Below are 20,234 nucleotides of genomic sequence, written 5' to 3'. Positions count from 1 at the left end.
GGGGCTATTCAATTTCCTCGGTTTTCCGGTCCCTGTCATTGCATGTCTGCTCTCCGATTGGTTGATCGGTTACAATCATGTCGGTTTTTTAGAGGTGATTTTGGTATATTTCAAAACTTGAGGGTTATTCACCGCTTGTCATCCGTATGCCCAAATCTCCACAGTCAAATTTGCGAAACCAACTCCAACCGAAGAAAACATTTGCGTAACTTCGGCTAACGCAGTAGTCGTCTTTGTTGTCATCATCATGGTAGCGGTCAGTATCTACATGCAATTAGTACAATTAGTATATGGTTTTTATTATGAATAATCATCTTCGTATTGTCTTCAAGCTCTAAAACCTATTTTCTTAGGTATTATCTGTTCATAAATGTGCCTCTTTATATTTCATTAATCTGGGGGTCTGGAAACCCCAAGCGTGTCCAACGTGTATCGAGTCTTGAACCGAAACAATAGACCAGTTCGTAGTTACTTCACGGACAATTTTGGTCAAATGACCTTTCATTTCTTTCATTATGATAGGCAGATTTCAAAGCAAGATATTACGTAAGCATGCCTTACATAGCAGGATGAAGAAATTGAATAGACCAGGTGACTAGAATAACACACCAATGAACACTTTATGAAGGTATTTGTTGCATTCCTACTTTGAATGCATATCATAGCATGTTGCACAATGTACTTGGCAAACTGTGAAATACCAGTCGTTCGTGGGCGCATTGTTGTTGTTTTTGGATGTAAATTAAAAACACAATTCAAAAGAATATATGAATAATCAAGACATCAAAGTTGGTGCTTATCTCATTAGATTTTAAACCACCATGTTATTTTAGTACAAATTACCTTCCTCTGATCATGCGCAGAATCTTTTGATCATGCGCACAAAGGAACTACGAACTGGCGATGGACTTTTCTGAGCACTTCTCAGTCGTGCGTGTGTGTGCCCCTGGATACGAATAATTTTCCTACATTTCCTTCCTTGCTTCTGAGTAGGGTTTATTCCGTCTAATCCTACACCTCATGAATATTAATGAACAAGAATCGTAAAGGCATGAGGTAATTATAGGTGCCATGAGCCTAATTACATGAGGGGGGCTAAAGATATTCGTTCGACCCAACCCATTCGATTTTTTTCAATTTGATATTGCTGATTGACAAAAGTGTATGAATATGATTCAAAATCTAACACTGATTTTAGAAATGGTAACTACTGAACTTCCTTTGTCCAAATTGGGAAGATATATCAATGATTTGGAACTATTTTTGACTGGCGGAAGAATTGGGGCTATTTTACTGTTTCAGTTGATGAATTTGATCCCATCATAGTTATCTTCATAAATGGTGATTTATTTTTAAAATGAGCTGGCTACGATACCCTTCTCTGGTCAGATATGGAATGTCAGATATATATCCTATGCAAAGGTAGTAAACATTCGACCCTCTAATTTCACATTTAATTTTTATGAATTTTTCAAAAGTGCCATTTTAACACACAAGTCTATATGGGGAATGTTTTACGCGCGTGACACATATAGGTAATACAGGCGAATTCCCTATAGTGGATGGAATACCTGCCCAAACTCCTCAGTAGCAAACAATTTCTAACTGATATCAATATGTTTAGTCATCAAGTGGTGCAAAAAATGGATTTGATGGCTTAATAGCAAGGCTATATCAGGTAAAGTTAGTAGGTATGTGTATGTAAGCCTAGGAATGCATATAGACTGGTCAGTGAGAGTCTAGGCCTCTTTATGTTCTGATTCATCATTGGTTTGTGCTAGTGTATGATCACCTACTTAATGTTAGAAAAACCTTTACAAATTGCTCATGTTAGAATTGTTCTTTGGAATGGGGTAGAGAGAACTTTGTGAACTTTACTGAAGAGAACTTTAGAGTGGTACATTCAAGAAGGTATTTAGAAAAAGGCACAGAGTAAGGTAAGGTATCTAATAGTGCTCAACTAAGGAGGGAGGGGGGGGGGGTGGCTGTGTGCTCCAATCTTAGTCTAGCCCCCCCCCCCCTCTTTACAAGCCATGCCATCTATAAAATTATCTTTCTTTCTTTCTCTTTCTCTCTCTCTTTCTATCTATTTATGAATCTCTTCCTTCTTACATCTGATAGGCAATAGCCCTAGGAAGATTTGATATAATAGGTCAAATGCAAATATACTAAAGTAATATGTTCTCATTCTTTTATTGTTTCCTCATTCAATCTCATGAATATCTGGTAATTATGTTTGGGGCAGTTCTGGTATCGTGATATCTACACAAAAATTTACATACACCTTTATATTACAAGGAGAATAGGGGCCTATTTTGTCATTGCATTCACTGTTGGGCTATATGCAAGTAGGATATGTATACATCCATATAGTGAATATAACATGTATGAGTAACACATTAAAATGGGTCATTGCATAGAAAATCGGCATTTTCAATGCATTTCTTTGTGCTAGTGTGAGTGTACAGATATAAAAGAATAGCAAAGTAGCTATTAAAAAAAAAATAATAGGTCATATAATATAAAGGCTTGGAGTATACTTCATCAGCGTGATGCAATAGAATGAACCTTATGCCTGCAATGGCATTACTGTTGGTTCGAAACTCAATATGGGCATGGAATTAATTTGCAATCTTTCTCTCTTTGGTTTAGGTTAAGTTTTAGCCGGATTTAAAGGGTTTCAGATTATTTCAGGTTATCTCTGGTGAGGGAAAAAAATAAGGAATGAAAATGTTCGAAGGGAAAAGTTTGGGCGTCGGTGAAAGTGAAAGCGAAAGAAAAAGGTATATACAAACATGATCAGAAGATCAAGGATGCACGGTGATATGAAACCAGGAAATATGAAGGGAATACATATATCACTTTAGTACAGTCAAGGAGTTATTAAATCATAATTTATAGGAATATTCACCGTTATTCATCGCGTAAACGCTGCACGCTCATTATGTAGGCAGGGGTAGGCAGTCCCTAGCGCGTCGTTAACTGTCAGTTTCGAGTTCGCTCTAGTCGTCGTGGTAGGGGTCGGTGACGCGGGTTGATGTGATCCTCAGGGGTCGCTATCCGAGAGGGCGAGGGGGAAGGAGGAGGAGGGTCCAGAAGATTTGCTCCTAAAATCAACACCTCCTTCCGAATGAAGCCCATTAAATAGGAATATGACTGACAGATCAGGAAACCTCAAATAGACCTGGTCTACTGATGTATTTTGAAGTGATAAATGAATGTGAGTTGTGGTTTTTGTGATGGAATATCTAAAAGACATAACGCGTCAGGAGTCATATTATGGCGATAACCAATTATTGATGAGGCCAGATTGACATGATGCCACTCGTAAATAGTTACAAGAAGGACATCTACTGCTGATAATACCAGTTTAAATGCGGGTACAAGACTTGCTCCCTTTTAGTTATTTCATATAGAGGGTCAAATTAATGAAATTATCACAAATGAACAAAGAAAGACGACATTGACATCGCGATTACGATAATTTACCCCCTGTAATAGCACACAAGACATGTTATTGAAGTGCACCAACATGCCATGATTGATGAAATGTCCTACTAAAACAATACCACATGGCACAGAGAGACATAGAACGGATCTGATCCCTGAAGCGAAAAATGACTGGCATTTCCCGCACCAATGTTCCTAGCACAAAAACAGAACGGAACAGTGGAAGGGGGGAGCAGTACCCCATCCATATGGTTGTATACCTAAGGGGGTGGGCTGTCGTAAATGCTCAGAGTATGAGGAGGAGAGTGATCATGTCTTGCCTGTTATCTCTACCATTTCAAATAATCTATGACATACTAATTTAACACAATATTGACAATATTGCTCCATCAGTATCTGGTAGGAATTCTACAGTGCGTATCAAAAAAAAGTTTACACTTTGAAAAAGCCCTGGGAATTAAAAAATATACAACATGTAGGTAATTTTTTCACATGTAATCTTGGGTTTGGGTCTCATCTATCCAATGAAAGTAAAAGTTTTGACAGAATATTACACTTGAGTGAGCACTGTCCATTTGTGTAAAGCTCGCAGAAATCTGTTTGCGCAGAAATGCTCAATTTCACGCTGTGTCAAGGGGAAAGGGCGAAATCAAACTTACCCTGCGAAATATTTCTCATACATTTCCCTTGCACTTTTGGTCAGTTAAAATAAAACGGATACATTCAAGCATTCTGTAACAATTTTGCCACCCAAATTGAAATTTCAACACTTAGTAAGCACAACCTTTACCCTTTTTGTGCCAGCTGAATCTGAGGACATAACTGAATCTGAACAAAAGTTTATATCAGACATTTTTTTGACAAAGTTTTAATCATTTACAGTGGGTTTACGTTTCATTTCTCAATAATACTTGTTTCTCCACACTTTTTCCAAGCTTGACAATGATTAACAAAATGAATATCAAGCCTAAGCCATTTTATGTAAATCACAGCTCAGTGTAAAGCAAATATCGTCACCATGGCCTCGGTGTGTGGGGGAGTGGGTGGGGCGCAATGCACTCTTTGAAGTGTTTTGGATTTCATTATGGATTATGGATTTCATTTCATTTTGGGCAAAGAAACAAGTTTAAAAATATTTTCAAATCAATTTTACTATCTAAATCCAACGTGTTCTTCATGATTAAGGTCTACTTTTATTCGCATAACTATTTCAAAGTTCTGCGCAAATAATTTTTCACTAACTTTTCAAAAATAAGTGGTGCTCACTCAAGCGGAAATATCTTTCGACAGTTATATCGTCAGTTGCTTAAGTGGATCTGTAAAAATGATCAGGATATTACAAATGTATAATTTTACAGGAGTGTAAACTTTTTTTTTGATACGCACTGCAGAGCGTTCATGGAGACACAGTATTGCACACTTCACAATTACAACTTTTACCTTTTGATTTAATTTTTAAATGGTTTACTGACAGATATCAGAAATTACATCTAAGATAATAATTTCGATTTGATTACGTCGACAGTTATAATTTTGAAAATCAAAGGAGGTGGTGTGACATGAATTTTCTTTCTACATGTTCTACACAGAAAATATTTATACAAAGAGGTTGTGGAAGTATTCCCAAATTTTAGGGGAGAAAAAATATATTCCGCCTTTCAGAGTTCTGATATGAATTTGTATGGTACAGTTACATAGGGTTACAGAGAAATAATTAAGCACGTGTTAAATTTTCTATTGCAATTGTAAAAGTTCGACTCCAAATTCCATAAAACGACTCCTGTATAAATATTTGTCTTTCTATCTTCATCAGAGTTTCTTTTTCTCGGAGGTAAAGGATCAATTGCTCAATTTGTGTTACAATACCTATGACATCCAACGTTAGGTTTGAGATCGAAAGCCTTCTTGTGCTTTTTATTCCACCTTTTTTTCAAAATTATTTTTTTGTTTGGTTTAATTAATATTTACATAATTTTGTTACCTTCTAAGTGGAGGAGGACTTGGCGATAAATTGTCTCTTGATTGACTTATTGAAAGTCGTTATTTCCTTGCCTTATTTAAGTATACTCAGTCATTTGATGGAATCAACTTCATCCAAGTTTTCACTACAGTCTTGGGCCAGGACTCACAGTCAGTTCCCATGTTTGTTAGAATCCCATTGATATTTCCTCGGCAACGTTCTTGAGAATACCACCAGCCTCCCCCGCATGTGTCAGCGCAATGTCTTCCATGAGCTAAGGTGGAGCTGATGTTTGTCAGTGACCCACCGGGTGCGTAAAATGGCTCGTTCCCACGCGCACGTAATTGGTGCTTGAGTGGGCCTGTGTGATATGTGCTACAACTACGATGAGCACCCCATTGCAAACTGTGCATAAATTAAAATTCATTCATAAAGAATCATTAATCCCGTTGATGAATACGAACAATGCATATGAAAATAACAAAACTTCATTATATCAAAGTATCTAAAATACTTGGTACCATCAGAAAAAAGCTTGATTCAATCTATCATTCCCATTTCTCTCAAGAAGTTTGACTTTGGGGGAATAACAGTTGTTGTCCTTGCTGTTGATTGGCTTTTTTTAACGGTGGCTCATTAAAAGAAATAATGTATGGCCCGATAAAAATTTTCGATTATCACATTCATTTTTTAAGAATATTGTTAGGCATTATATATTTTATGGGTTTAGTATTGTAATGTATTACTATTTATTTACACGGCAACCCCCTCCCCCCAAAAAAGAAAAATGTCAAAAGTCAAACAAAATTCTTCCATTGGATGTGTGTGTCACTCTGAACAACATAAATTTTTTTTTATTTTTTTTTTATTCATTTATTATTTATTTGTTTGTTTATTTAGTTGTTTGTTTATTTGTTTGTTTGTTTATTTTTATGTATTCATTTATTGATTCATTCATCTATCTATTTATTTATCGATGTTTACATATTATTTTTAGCAAAAGTAACATTTAAATTAGAAATACAAAGGAATGGAAAATACAACCAGAGAACAGGTCATGTACTGGTTGGCTTGTTTAATCTGGAGAGATTGAAGAGCGCCATAGTTTTCAATAATCAGGCAGGTTTTGCAAAAAGTGCAAGCAACGGAGGTACTTACTTTTCATTGAAAAGGCTTCTACATGTACCATTGGCATATTCATCGTTGTCAAAGAGAACCTTTATCAAGCAAATTGGCAAATTTCTGTATCTTATACGCGCAATTTTCTTCAGTCCCAGCCAATGATCCCCGTTTAGGTCTCCAAATCCATGATAGTAGTCATTCCAAGAACGATTAAAATCAATAGAGAGATCCGTCCTGCGCTGTGGAGTAGTATGAAAATGATAAGTATGATGTTGATGATAATGATAATAGTATTTGTAATGATGATATGAATACTAACAATAATGCTACAATAACTATAACTACTACTACTACTACTACTATCATTACTACTACTGCGCTATTCTACCACTACCACAAGAACTATTGTAACAAAAAGAGCAACTGCGACTACTGCTGCTGCTGCTGCTGCTAATACTGACTGCAACAATAAAAAATATTTACAATAAAATGTTTAAATAGTAATAAGAGTAAAAGTGATAGTAATGATAATGATGATGATTGCTATCAATGATTATGATAATGCAGCTAAATCAATAAACAAAATGAGCAGGTGCATAGAATTTCAATTAAGTTACATAATGATAAATATTCAATGCAGAAAAGAAAAATTAGAGGGATTACTTTAGATACCAACCTGAATGACTACCCCACCATCATCTTCACAGTAGACATAAAACGGTTCACCCCTTTCTCCAGGGTTAATCGGTCGTACTGGGTTCAGGTTTGTTCCATTGTAATCTTCACAACTCTTCTTATCTGTTTTATCTGTGAATGCAATCATTGATGTAAAAACATAAATCAATCCAGATTTCAGGTATGTTCGATCCCGGTTCAATCTGAATACTGTACACCAATAATTTATTAGCGTCTACGGATTGTACCTCCCATGTCATGTTTATTGGCTCCTATTGGCCTACACAGCAGCCAAATGTTCCTGGATCTTTGAGGGCAATAGGTATATCAATATTGTACTCACAAATCACGTGACGTAAATAATAAATTTTCATAATAATTTCAAATGTACATTTCGATGCTAAAGATGAAAATATACCAACATGTTTGGAAATGTATGCACTCATGTTCACATGAAGAATAGGATCTTACACCAATCACGAGACACGTCACGACATTCTTGTCAACGCAAAGGTCATTGCCGATCCGATTGACTGAGGCAAAACTCAACCTTAACACTGGGGATTTATATTTTTTGGGGTGGGGAGTTGTCCAGAGTAGTTGTCCGGCGGGGGGTTTATAGGTCCTGGTATAGGGGATAGTCAGAGGGTCGATTGGAGGGGGGGGGGGGGTTGTAGATCCTTCCAGAGCGTAGGGGAATATTGTATAATGTTGGATCAGTTATATTCATGTGTTTTACAAGAGTTTTACAATTTTACATATCTCTATAATTAATGTATAGAAATACTTTGTTGGTTTAGATTTGAATGTTATTTTATGTTTATTTGTGATGGAAATGAAATGAGTTTTACTGGTACATTGAAATGTTTTAAGTTATTTGTCAGTTCATAATTGTAAGATTATAAATTGATGTTACTGGACGAAACAAACAAAAGAATGTAAAAATGAGGGGTGGTCATAAAATGGTTTAATGGGGATCGATATTTTGGGGGTAAGAGCCCTAAAATCAATTACCTGGTAGCGTACAGATGTATGATGTGTATGATCCACCGAAAATGTTCGAAAGGGGTTGGCGGTCAAGAAGACGAGGTACGAGTCCAATGACCTCCTTCATAGGTCCAACGATAGAACCACATGATAGGCTGGTAACTGACATTTCTGAGTTCCGAGAGGTATCGGTCACTTTGGCCAAAAATGAAATAAAAATCTATTGCGTCAGTTTTACGAAGTGTGGATTTGCCTTTTATTGTTCCTATTGTATACGCAATTTCCAATATTTTATTCTGATTTTATTTACATTTAAGAATAAATACGTAAATCAAAAGGCCCCTCCCCCAAACAAACAAAAAATTACAATTTTTTTTTCTTTGGCCTTATTGCTACATGATTAGTATAATTACGCTTACTTAGTAAGCCCATTTTTTTCTTTTTTTATCAATAACATGTAAAGACATTTCCATTAAATCGAGTAGCCATTGAAGTGATTATGATAATTTGTAGAGATGTTAATTGAACCATTTAATACAAGAAATTAATAATCAAAAAATGAAATAATTTATGATAGAGGTAGATATATATACTGACTTTTTTAAAATGAAAACATCGATATACTGATCTAAATCTTCTCTCCTGTTTTATAGGATTATGCTGCTATAGCTTATAAAAGTACGTTTTTGTATGTAGGCGATTAGTTATGCCATGTATCTATTATATCCATCATACATAACATGTACAATCTATGTCTCTGCGTTGCTCTCTTTCATTTTCATTACCAGCCTCGCTCTAATGCCGAGTCAAATTCATTTCTATCAATAATCCTGTGGACAGGTTAAATTCTAGTATATTAATCATGACACTATTAATCAATTATACATGTATAGATACAAATGAAACAATACACATTCATGTCATGATGTGATAAAGCCGTTCTAAGACATACTAGTTTAGTGTTTATATGCAAAAGGGTTCCAACATTTCATGTTTTATGGTTGAGATGCTCAATAGCATTGAATTTGTCGATATGCATGATAATATTTCAATGTACTCCTTAAAAGCTCTACTTTATTTTGATCATCCCCATCCTCATTCTCCTTCACCATCATATCACTTTCCATCATTACATTTTGATTGATTGATTAAATTCATTTATTTCATTTCGATAAAAAGATATTTACAAAGTATAACATACATGATAATCACATAACATGCCAATACAAACTACGAGTATTATAATTGTGTATTTGATTGTTTCATTTCATTTCATTTATTGGTTTCTGCAACACTTTTTCATAAACACATGAACAAAGAAAATACAATAGTAATATACGTATAACTGACAAGCAAAACATTGAACGTAATTGCATTTTCTATTAATACATATCGATTTTTAGAAGGTTGCAGGGGTTGCCACTATAAGCTAAGCTTGACTGCGTGGCAACCCCAGAAAACAATAATTATTATTCATCCAACATATCTTAACGTAAGGGTGCAGGTGCGAAATGACGGGGAGGGGGGGGGGGCGCTTGGTCCTCACAATGTATTTTTTATTTTGATTCTTGATTGTTTTTTTATTTTCTTGTTTTGGAAATTATGTGTTTCATTAGATAAAGAGAAAGAGCAATTTTAAGATTAACTTTGTGAATATGAATATTCATTCAATAATAATGTTTTAATACCTTTTTTAAAGGGAGAAATTAATCTTAAAGGGAGAAATGAATCTTAACTTGTTTTGGAAATTATGTATTTCATTAGATAAAGAGAAAGAGCAATTTTAAGATTAACTCTGTGAATATTTATTCAATAATAATGTTTTAATACCTTTTTAAAGGGAGAAATTAATCTTAACTTGTTGAGAGAGAAATATGAGGATATTGAATTCGGAAGAAGACCCTGAGAGCACATAAATCCAATCAATGCAGAATGGTATTCATAGAGATAATATATATTTAAAATTTTCAACTTGTAAAATAGGGGGGCTGAATGACAAATGAAAATTTTCGTTCTATTTTCCTTTCATCTCATGAAAATTATCACTATCATTAATATAATGACACAGATAATTTATTTGTGTAATATTTGTTATACCTTGAATCACACAATATTGGTTTTGGGACAAATTTTCTGTGAATACTGACCTCGACTTGTTTTCCATCAATTTATCATCTGATATTAACCATTATTCTGCGTTTGAATTTAAATCTAATTTTCATAAAACTGACCGAATATTTAGTTTACTTCATGTGAATTCTAGAAGTCTAAGTAAAATTGTTGACTCTCCTGAAACAATGATTTTTACCCTCAATGATTTCCCCTTTTCAGTTGGTGTTTCGGAAACATGGCTTCATACCTCGCCTAATCTATTCAATTTGAAATCTATACATTAATTATGAAAGATCGTGAAGCAAAGAGAGGGGGGGCATTGCATTTTATATTAATGATCAGTTGCAATTCAAACTCCGTACAGATATATCATTAGAACGATGCGAATTCTTATTTTTATAATCATCAATTCCAAAAAAAATATAATAACTGGATTAATTTACAGACCACCTCATGGTTTTATTAATTCCTTTTGCGAAGATCTTGATAAAAGCCTTTTACGGAGGAAGGCAAACAGTTATATTTAATGGGTGATTCAATATTGATTTGTTATCGCAAAGTAATTATCATGATACCCTTCTATTTATGCTAGGCTAGCAGTTGTTATTCACATATGAATAAACTAACAAGGATTGATGGTCATTCGTCGACTCTTATAGACAATATTTTTCTAATATTTTTGACAAAGAAGTTACTAGTGGACTGATATATCTGTCCACCCGCCAAATTTTTGTAATGTGTAATAATGATATATCAATTAAGAAGTCAGACAATCGAATATGTACAGAGAAGTAACATTCCAAAATATTGAGTCTTTTAAAAGTGATCTAACGAATAAAGAATGGTCGGATGTCTATAGTGAATTAGATGCAGATATTTCAAACGAAAATTTTCATTGAAAATTCCAAATGTATTACGAAAAAAAATCCCTCTTGTATCTATAAAAAAACACATAAGGCTGGTAAAATGCCATGGATAACAAAATCTGTATTACAAGATATACATAAAAGGAATAAACGTTATTAAATTTATTTGAGAAATCCAACTAATGATAATAACAACTAATATAAAACATACCGAAATAGATTAATTAATATAATTCGTACTTCTCGTAAAAGCTATTATTCTGGAAAATTTGACAGAGTAAAATCTAATATGAAGTCTACAGGGGGGGGGGGGGGTTACAAATGATTTAATTGGTAAGAAAAGTAAAGAATCACCCACTGATAATTTTACAATGGATAATGTCAATATAAATTACGAAGACATAGCTCACTCTTTCAGTTCTTTTTTTTTTTAATATCGGACCTAAATTAGCAAATAGCTTTTAAGTTTCTTCCGAACCTGCAACTGCTTCACTATTTTTGAATCCCACAAATCCTAATGAAATGATAGAAATAATACAAAATCTTAAGTCGAGTAAAGCACAGGGCCACGATAGAATGAGTAATAATCTCCTTAAACAAATTATATATCTTATTGCATCCCCTCTGACTCATATTTCTAATCTCCCACTCAATACTGGGAAATGTAGTGCCTAAAATTGCTAAAGGAAATCCTATTTTTAAGAAAGAAAACCCTCCTGAAATAAGAAATTATAGACCTATATTCTTCCTAGTATATCTAAAATCATCAAAAAGATTATTTACAAGAGGATATACAAGTATTTGGATACACATAAAAATTTCTCAAATTTAAATCAGTATGGTTTCAGAAAGAGTCATTTAACTGACCTTGCTTTAGTAAAATTATATAACAAAATAACAGTTTCTATAGCCAATAAAGAACATGTAATAGAGGTATTTATGGATCTATCAAAGGCCTTTAATACGATTGACCACCAAATTTTACCTCAAAAACTTTACTCTAATGGAATTCGTGGTGTTGCTCTTTCCTGATTAAAAAATTATTTAACCAACTAACAGGAAAACAATATGTGGTATATAATGATGCTTCTTCAACTTTTCTACCAATCCGATGCGATGTCCCACAGGGATCGATATTAGGCCCATTCCTTTTTTTATAATGACTTAACTAATGCAACTTCCCCTTTATCGTTTATATCATTTGCAGATGACACTAGCATCTTTAACAAACTTAATACCCTAGTTGATAACTAAATAATGAGTTATATCGAAATTATCTTTATGGTTGTCTCTCAATATCAACAAAACTAATTTCATGTATTTTAAACACATAAAATATCATACGAATGACTTACATGATAACATACTTATAGATAATGTACCTCTTGAAAGAGAGAAACAAACGAAATTTTTGGGTGTCGTCATTGACGAAAATTTAAATTGGAACGAACGTATAGGTAATATAATAACCTCTACTTCTAGGAATGTTGGTATGCTCTATTAATCAAAGAAATGTAATCCCTGCAAAACACTTACGGTGCTTTATAATTCATTGATTTTACCATATATAACGTATAGCAATCTAAATGGGCCACCACGAACAAAACAAAAATAAATTATATTTACTTGTTGCAAAAGAAAGCGCTTCGCATTTGTATCGGTTCACAGTATTTATCTCACACCAGGCCATTATTTTACCAATTAAAAACTTTATTATAGTTTATTGTTCATATTTAAGTATTCAAATGGGATGCTACCACCATCATTTTCAAAACTTGTATACTTTGATTAAAACCATCCATGATTACCCCACCCGTAATTCTTCTAATTTACATTTAATTTATCCAAAATTACTTATTGCCAAGAGATCCGTAAGACATGATGGTCCCGCCCTTTCAAATCCCAGAATCAATTAAATCATTTTGCTCCCTACACTCATTTAAAGCTAAAGTTAAGGTAAGTTACTATCGGAATATGCAAGGTAAACTTTCTGTGTCATATAATCGTTTCCTATTCCCTTTCCACCACCATCATTATTTCTTCATCATCTTAATTTTCACCATCATCATTGTTTTTCTTCTTGATCATGTATTATATAGCAAGTGTTGGTTTATTTGTTATTTTTTTAAATACTAAGTTGAATAATTCGTATTCATCCCTTCTGCTCATAATATGATTATATAATTAAGATATGTTTTGGTTTTCATATTTCCAAGCTTTTTTTTTCTTACAATGGCAATCCATCTTCTGCTACTTATTTAATGTTCAATAATATATGCCTGATTTATTGTCAGAATACATTTGTTATATTTCTGCTATATTATATTTTTATGTAGAACAAAAATAAATAAATCAAATAAAATTAAAATCCACGCTCAAGATGATTATGGCCAATTAGAATAATTTCATATGAAATAAAGTTGATTTTATATCCGTTGAAATAAAAGAGGACGGATACACTCTTAAAGTTTTGGGCAACATATTGTCCACACAACAATTGTTTAAAAATTTATCAAATTCTGGGTAGTTTTCAACCAATTCTGTGTAGTTTTCACCAAAAGCATACATGATTGGTTTAAGACTACCAGGAATTGGATAAAGATTTAACCAATTGTTGTTTGGACAGTATGTTACATTTTCAAGAGTGTACACTACTGACCTAAAATGTAAACCACAATTTCTCCTAAGTTGAAATAACGAAAACAAATCTGATTGCAATAAATAACTATGAATACGTTTTTAGAACGGTTACCTAATAGGACCATTCAGCATAAAAAGATAAATTGTAAATCATGGCAGTATGTATCGCATATCGGGGAGGTGCTAAAAGAAAGCATACGTGTCTTTTTCAAATTTTCACAATATTCCTCCTGAAGTGATAACAAATCTTTCAATTTTCGGACTTTGAAATAAGAAAATGCTCTCTTTGACTTAGCTCTGTCGTTTCGCCCCCTCGCTCGATTACATTCATGAAAATATGAAACAAATAAATCATTTACCTGATGACTGAATGCATCCAGAGGCTATTTCTGAACTCAATTGCAAAGTAGAGATGATCTGTTGGGAAGCAAAATAAGATGATAAGAAAACTTTCTGAACGGGTGGAAGGTACGAACGACATTTTACTGATACCGCCAACTAAATTGATAATAATACTCACTAATCATGAAGTCATGAGGTAGACATCACACAATTTGTGGTTAAGTGATGGTAAAACATCCGAACTTTTCGCATTTACTTCGGGGAAACTCTCTACAACGCACAAAATCCTTTGGAAATGCAAGTCGAATAAGAATGGAGAGCTGAGAGATTTTTGTCGAAAGGGACAGCATCGGAATCTCTTGACTCTTGACAACATATTTTCAATTGTTCGTCCGGTGCAGATCTTTGGACGATCTGCTGTCCCTGTCAGGGGCGGCTTAACGTATTTTCGTTTGGGGGAGCAAAGTAAAACATAAAAGGGCACTTTTATGTCAAAATGGGCAGTTTGGTGCAAACGGATATTTACACCAAAGCATGATATTACCATCTGCGTGAAGTAGTTGTGTGTTTTGTAGTAATTAAGTTGAGCAAAGCCTTCTTGAAGTGATTTCTGATTGGTGAGACATATATTTATAAGCTTTATTTATTCCTTTATATTGGCCGTAAATTGTTTAATGAGCTCCTAGAGTCCGTACGATTAGAATCAAATTTAAATGCGTTTAACAGAATGATCTCTAACTTATACCCCCTACCATTTTAGCTATATATTTTAATGTATTTATGATCCCATTTTTTTTTATTCTCATACTTTGTAAATATATTTATGTTTATTGTTTGTTGATTTGTATGATACTTTTATTTGTATTATACAATACCAGTCGTCGTCTTTGGCTCACTGCTGCACCGTGGAAGAGGGGAGCAATAGATTCGGTCCACTAGATCTGTTGATCTCTGCTTTTATAGTGCAGCGGTGGGTTGCGGAGGGCAGACTGGTGGTGTACTCGTTTGTTTATTTATATGTATTGTTGAATGTTATATACGGACATACTGAAAAACAGCTTGTTAGCTGATAGCATGTTTTTTTTCTCTACCGTATTTAAATAAATAATTGAAAATGAAATGATTTATTCCCGCGAGCGAGCGGTTTGAAAAATTTGCAAATCTGAAGTTGTGAAACTTGCTTTTTGGTCAATCATGGCGCTAATTGCTGTTAAAAGGATATCCTTGCAAGATGTTGCGAGCGCGAATCGCGAGCTCATACTTTCTGACATTTCATGCAATAAGACATGAAAATGAAACATTCTGTGCAGCTCTTGTTATCATGAAAAAGATGTAAACATTAAGGCGAAGCGCGAAGCGCGAGCTGAATTGTCTAATACACTGAAAAGAAAAAGGAACCTGTTAAGGAGTGCATTTAGTGACTCATGAATATGATACATATCGCACCAATCGAATAATGCGAGCGCGAAGCGCGATCCGAAATTTTTTGATATTCCAACCTGAAAACAGGACATTCTAAGAATTGTTTGTAACCAAGAACAGAATGAGTACCTTCCTAAACAATAATTGATGCGAGCGCAAAGCGCGAGCCAAATATTGATATTCAAACCTGAAAACTGGACATTCAAAGCATATTTGTAACCATGGACATAAATATTACCTTACTAATCAATAATTGAAGCGAGCGCGAAGCCTGAGCCCAAAATTTTGTGATTTTCTAACTTAATACTTCGAAATTTCATATGAAAAAAGTGCACATTTCAATTTGAAAAAAAGGACACATTCCATTTTAAAAAAGGCCGTTTTTTCCTGCGGGGAATTTTTTTGGGCATGTGCTCCCTGCACCCCCCCCCCTTCCCCCGGTTCCGCCGCCCCTTTTCCCAGTCCACCAGCTTTCGACAAAAGTATCTCGGCTCTCCATTCTGATTTTAATTGCATTTTCAAACGAATCGATGCGTTGTAGAGAGTTTCCCAGAAGTAGATGCGAAAACGACCTACTGATCACTGAAGACGGGCATTCAACCTGCCTGCTCCTGCCCTACAACTCCGGATCCACTCCCCGTCCCCGACTCAAGCCAGCCTTCTCTCATCTCTTCAACTAGCCTACTACTCAAGTATCTCGCCTTCTGGCTTACAGTTTTACAGGTTAATTACTACACTCATTTCAGAAAAGAATACTTTCCCTTCCAACTTTCCACTTTCTGGTCGCTTCACTTCAATTCTATCTCTAACCACTTTTCTTAACCCTTCTAGGACTTACCACACCACTCTACGTCTCAAAATGAAATTTCTCTCGCCGTTCTTTTATATGTGTCACGTATTGCTAATGAATCCAAGTGATTTTTTCAAGCCGTCAAAATTAATCTGATAGTAACAGTTTCACATTTTTTTCTGTAACACATGATTATAAAACTACGTAGCAGTCACAATAACGAATAAATGTGCATACATGAAAATAAAACATGTGGTTAATAATGTCACACTATCATTCTTACCAATACCGAGGAGATTATTTCCCAGCACATCTTTAAGGAATGAACATCGAATGCTCAATTTCAAATGGGGACATATCAACCTCGTAGTATGGTTAGATGAGAATAAGATATCATTAAATACGATTGATTATAAGTATTCCGCCTTTCTATGCGGACTGCTAAAGAGTGCCAGCATTTCACTTGAGAAAAGGGCTATGGCTCAGTGATTTTTCACTTGACTCTTACAGTCTATAATCATGATAATGCTGCGATATAATACTTTGTTTATCCATTGTTGTGAACACGCGTCGATTGTTTTTTTCCTTGAAGAGTATGGGGGAATAATACACATGCCATCATCCTTTTGCACCCCCATGTTTTACGCCATCATTTTTTTATATCCGTTATGTTCCTCATCCATCCTTCATTGTCCTTGTACAGAACCCATAATAATAATTGGATGTATCTGTATCTATCGATCATTGTGTTTGTTCATGGCTGCATGCACGGCACTTGAATATTTAGTTTGACACATGTATTTCGTTGATTAAAGTTTATGCATGATCAGGCGGAGAGTCCTCTGTCGGTGTATGTGTCTTTGGGATAATAAGTTATTTTATTAATAACATGACGATGTGAGTATGGGTGAAGTTAGTTTGAGCAAATAACATTTGCAAATGAAAAAAAGTTGTAAAAACACCCCATTAATCAAGCAACGAATCCTTGTGGTTTTCGTTTTTCGGTTATCTCTTAGAATAAGAGAGGGATCTACACAACTAATCATGATGATGCAACTGAAGTTTGTTTTCAAGAGATTACAGGGGCCGCGAAAGTGGGAAAGCTTCAGCCCCCCCCCCCCCACTTTATTCCAAAACCGTGTACAAAAACGTAAAAATGACCATAAGATTGTGATTTTTTGCATGGTCAGCCCCCCCCCCCCAATTTTGGCTCAGCCCCCCCACCTTGAAAACCGTTCCGCGGCCCCTGGATGTTACTAAAAATTAACCTTGCAAAATATTTTCATTCAGCAATTATATTATCATTATTCATTCTTATACTAGTGCTTAATTTGAAAATTAAGTACTCCACTTACTACTGATTTAACTTTCAATGACTACCCGATTCCAATATAGGCCTACTGGTGGTGTTATTTTTTAATCTTGTATCTTGTCCCGTTTTGAATGATGATGATTGTAAGATCACATTTTTCATTGTCCATTGCTCAATTTTAAACAAGTTCTAACACGTTTGTGTGATATTTGTACGTTTTATTGTGATTTAATAAATATTGATAAAAAACAGTATTTTTGTTTCAAAAGTTTCTCGCTCGCTACGGCCGCGCGGAAAATAAAAATTCAAGACGACTTCATGCGTAGGCGGGGACAATTCTTCAATCATGTCAATTCTAGCAACGAGATGCCGGTGGCGATGCATATTTTTTATTACAAACTTTTTTAAAAGTGTATTCAAGTGATGAATCCTATAACAAAATGATTTTTAATTGTCGATCGCTCGCCTCTCTCTGTTAACCCCCTGGATAGAACACAGTGTCCCAAAGTGTGTGCCAAAGTGTGTTTACAGTGTGGAACACAATGTGAAATCACCTTCACACTGTTAGATTTAAGCATTTCAACAGTGTGAATCACAAAGTCGAGCATTGTGAAAACCCTTTGAACAGTCCCTCTGTCGTAGTATCCACAATGTGAAAATATTTATAAATCTGAGCATTTTATCAGCGTGTGAATAATATTTTTACATATAGTCCACTCTGTGAACACACTGTCTTCCCACTCTGTGACCATGGTGACACTTTGCTCCAGCAAATAGTTCTGAATGGCAAGGAAAGAGCCATTATCCGACAGATCTGGAGACACACTGTCGATATCTTCCGTGATCAGCACAATTATTTTCAAAGTATGTGTAGCATGCATATGTGAAGATCAGTAGGTCATGATTGGGGATGACTGACACAAGTTTTATTCTCTGTGAGGGATTTTCAAGAATTATTTCAGAGAGAGAGGGGGGAGGGGTGTGGTGTCAGTGATGTAATGAGCCAGAAATATAAGATGGCCAGACGTGGCTTATGGAGGAAATATATTTTCAAAAACGAAAAAAAAAAACTGCTAGCAAACGAACCAAGCGAGCAAAATTTTGACCCTTTTACTAAAAAAAACCAAATTTTATGATAGATTTTATTATATAATATTAGAAAAAAAGTAGTCTCATAGTTTAACTCTTTCCCTTTCCTTTTCTTACTTTTTCTCCTTTTCCCTACATTTTTCTGGTCGTGAAAGTTTTGAGGGTCCATGGTCATAGCCCCAATCTGTAAGCCAGTCGTTGTGTGTGTGTTAGTGGGGGGGGGGGACATGTTAAGTACATGTTAACTTTATTTTTTGCGACAAAACTTAGTGCTTCGTAAGAGCGAGATCAATTATGCGAGCGCGAAGTGCGAGCTGAAATTTGTTATTTACTGTAAATGGTCATTTTGAGGACTCTCGTCGGTTTTCATGGACCTTTTCCTTTTACAACCTGTTTTGAATTTCAATTTTCGTTTATTTTGTTTCTTCTCCAATCGTTTTACATCGTAAACCTGAATAAAGAATACTAAAAAATGAAGTTATATTCAAAAGGGTGATAAAATAAAGGGAGCACATCTCATGAGGTCGGGTGAGGGTAGGGGTAAATGATGAAAAAAGATTATGTCATTTATAAAAACATAAACACGAATTTCTCATTTAATTTCTTCCTGTATTTTTTATATTCTTTCTCCATCTTTCTTTTTCTCAAAGATTCAGATAAGAATGGTTTCAATTAATAACACTAAACATATATTTTTTTTAATCACAGAAGAAATAAATGGACATCTTGCGTATAAATATACGATGATTTTCACTGCCACTATCATGATCATCACCATCTTCTACTCTCTCTTTTAGTTATCATTGTTATTCAAATGTTATTGGGGGATGATAAAGGATATTCCCCCATATGAAATATATTCCCTACCGCCCTCGGATCGACGTCCATGTTGTATAGAGGGGAACGAACATAATGAGACACGGATGAACAAGAAGAAAAATCATGTGAACTGCATATTCGAGCCCGAATTGCTAGCTTCTGATAACAGATTCCTAGGTTCATGCGCTAATTATGTATGCGAGGGAACTTTCTTTCAAATACTACTTGGTCATGTAATGGTATTCAGTGCCGTAGCCAGGATTTTCTTTTTACAAAAGAGTGAACCCTTTTTAGCCCATGATCAGTTCCATTACTTCCAGGAGCTGATCCAGCTTTAGCCAATACGGGGGGAGGGGAGAAAAAAAAATTACCTTACATTTACTCCGATCGGCCGCTTATATGAAGCCAGGGGAACGTATTTTCGTTTAGCGGAGCAACGTAAAAAAGTGCACTTATTTGTCAAAATGGGCATTTAGGTGCAAATAGATATTTTCACAATGAGATTATCATCTGTGTGAAGTTGTTGTGTGTTTTGTAGTAATTAAGTTGAGCAAAGCCATTTTAGAGTGATTTCTGATTAATAAGATATAGGAAATCAAATCTGAAGTTGTAAAACTCGCTTTTGGTCAATTATGGCGCTAATTTCTG

At 34.8% G+C, this 20,234-nt stretch overlaps 1 protein-coding gene and 1 long non-coding RNA gene across 2 annotated transcripts; both read right to left on the bottom strand.

Annotated features, from left to right (window-relative positions):
* Positions 1-5,508: 5,508 nt before the first annotated feature.
* LOC129272391 (angiopoietin-related protein 1-like) lies at positions 5,509-7,355 on the bottom strand. Its single transcript, XM_054909545.2, has 3 exons — positions 7,209-7,355; positions 6,569-6,771; positions 5,509-5,815 (listed from the first exon to the last, which is right to left on the bottom strand). The coding sequence occupies exons 1-3, from the start codon at positions 7,353-7,355 to the stop codon at positions 5,518-5,520; spliced, it is 648 nt and encodes a 215-aa protein (XP_054765520.2). The 3' UTR covers positions 5,509-5,517.
* Positions 7,356-8,253: 898 nt separating this feature from the next.
* LOC135156200 (uncharacterized) lies at positions 8,254-16,734 on the bottom strand. Its single transcript, XR_010295327.1, has 3 exons — positions 16,650-16,734; positions 14,172-14,229; positions 8,254-8,389 (listed from the first exon to the last, which is right to left on the bottom strand). It is a non-coding gene; the product is annotated as an uncharacterized LOC135156200 (long non-coding RNA).
* Between the last annotated feature and the right edge of the window lie 3,500 nt (positions 16,735-20,234).

Source organism: Lytechinus pictus, chromosome 12 (genome assembly GCF_037042905.1).
Source record: "Lytechinus pictus isolate F3 Inbred chromosome 12, Lp3.0, whole genome shotgun sequence".
Taxonomy (NCBI): domain Eukaryota; kingdom Metazoa; phylum Echinodermata; class Echinoidea; order Temnopleuroida; family Toxopneustidae; genus Lytechinus; species Lytechinus pictus.
The sequence above is the reverse complement of the archived record's forward strand: the minus strand, read 5'-3'. Positions and strand labels throughout refer to the sequence as shown.

Coding starts and splice junctions, on each gene's coding strand:
- LOC129272391 (XM_054909545.2), bottom strand. CDS start 7,355: ATGATTGCATTCACAGATAAAACAGATAAGAAGAGTTGTGAAGATTAC. Junction 6,772..7,208: donor ATGGTGGGGTAGTCATTCAG/GTTGGTATCTAA, acceptor ACTACTCCACAG/CGCAGGACGGATCTCTCTAT. Junction 5,816..6,568: donor AGAAGCCTTTTCAATGAAAA/GTAAGTACCTCC, acceptor ATTTATGCACAG/TTTGCAATGGGGTGCTCATC.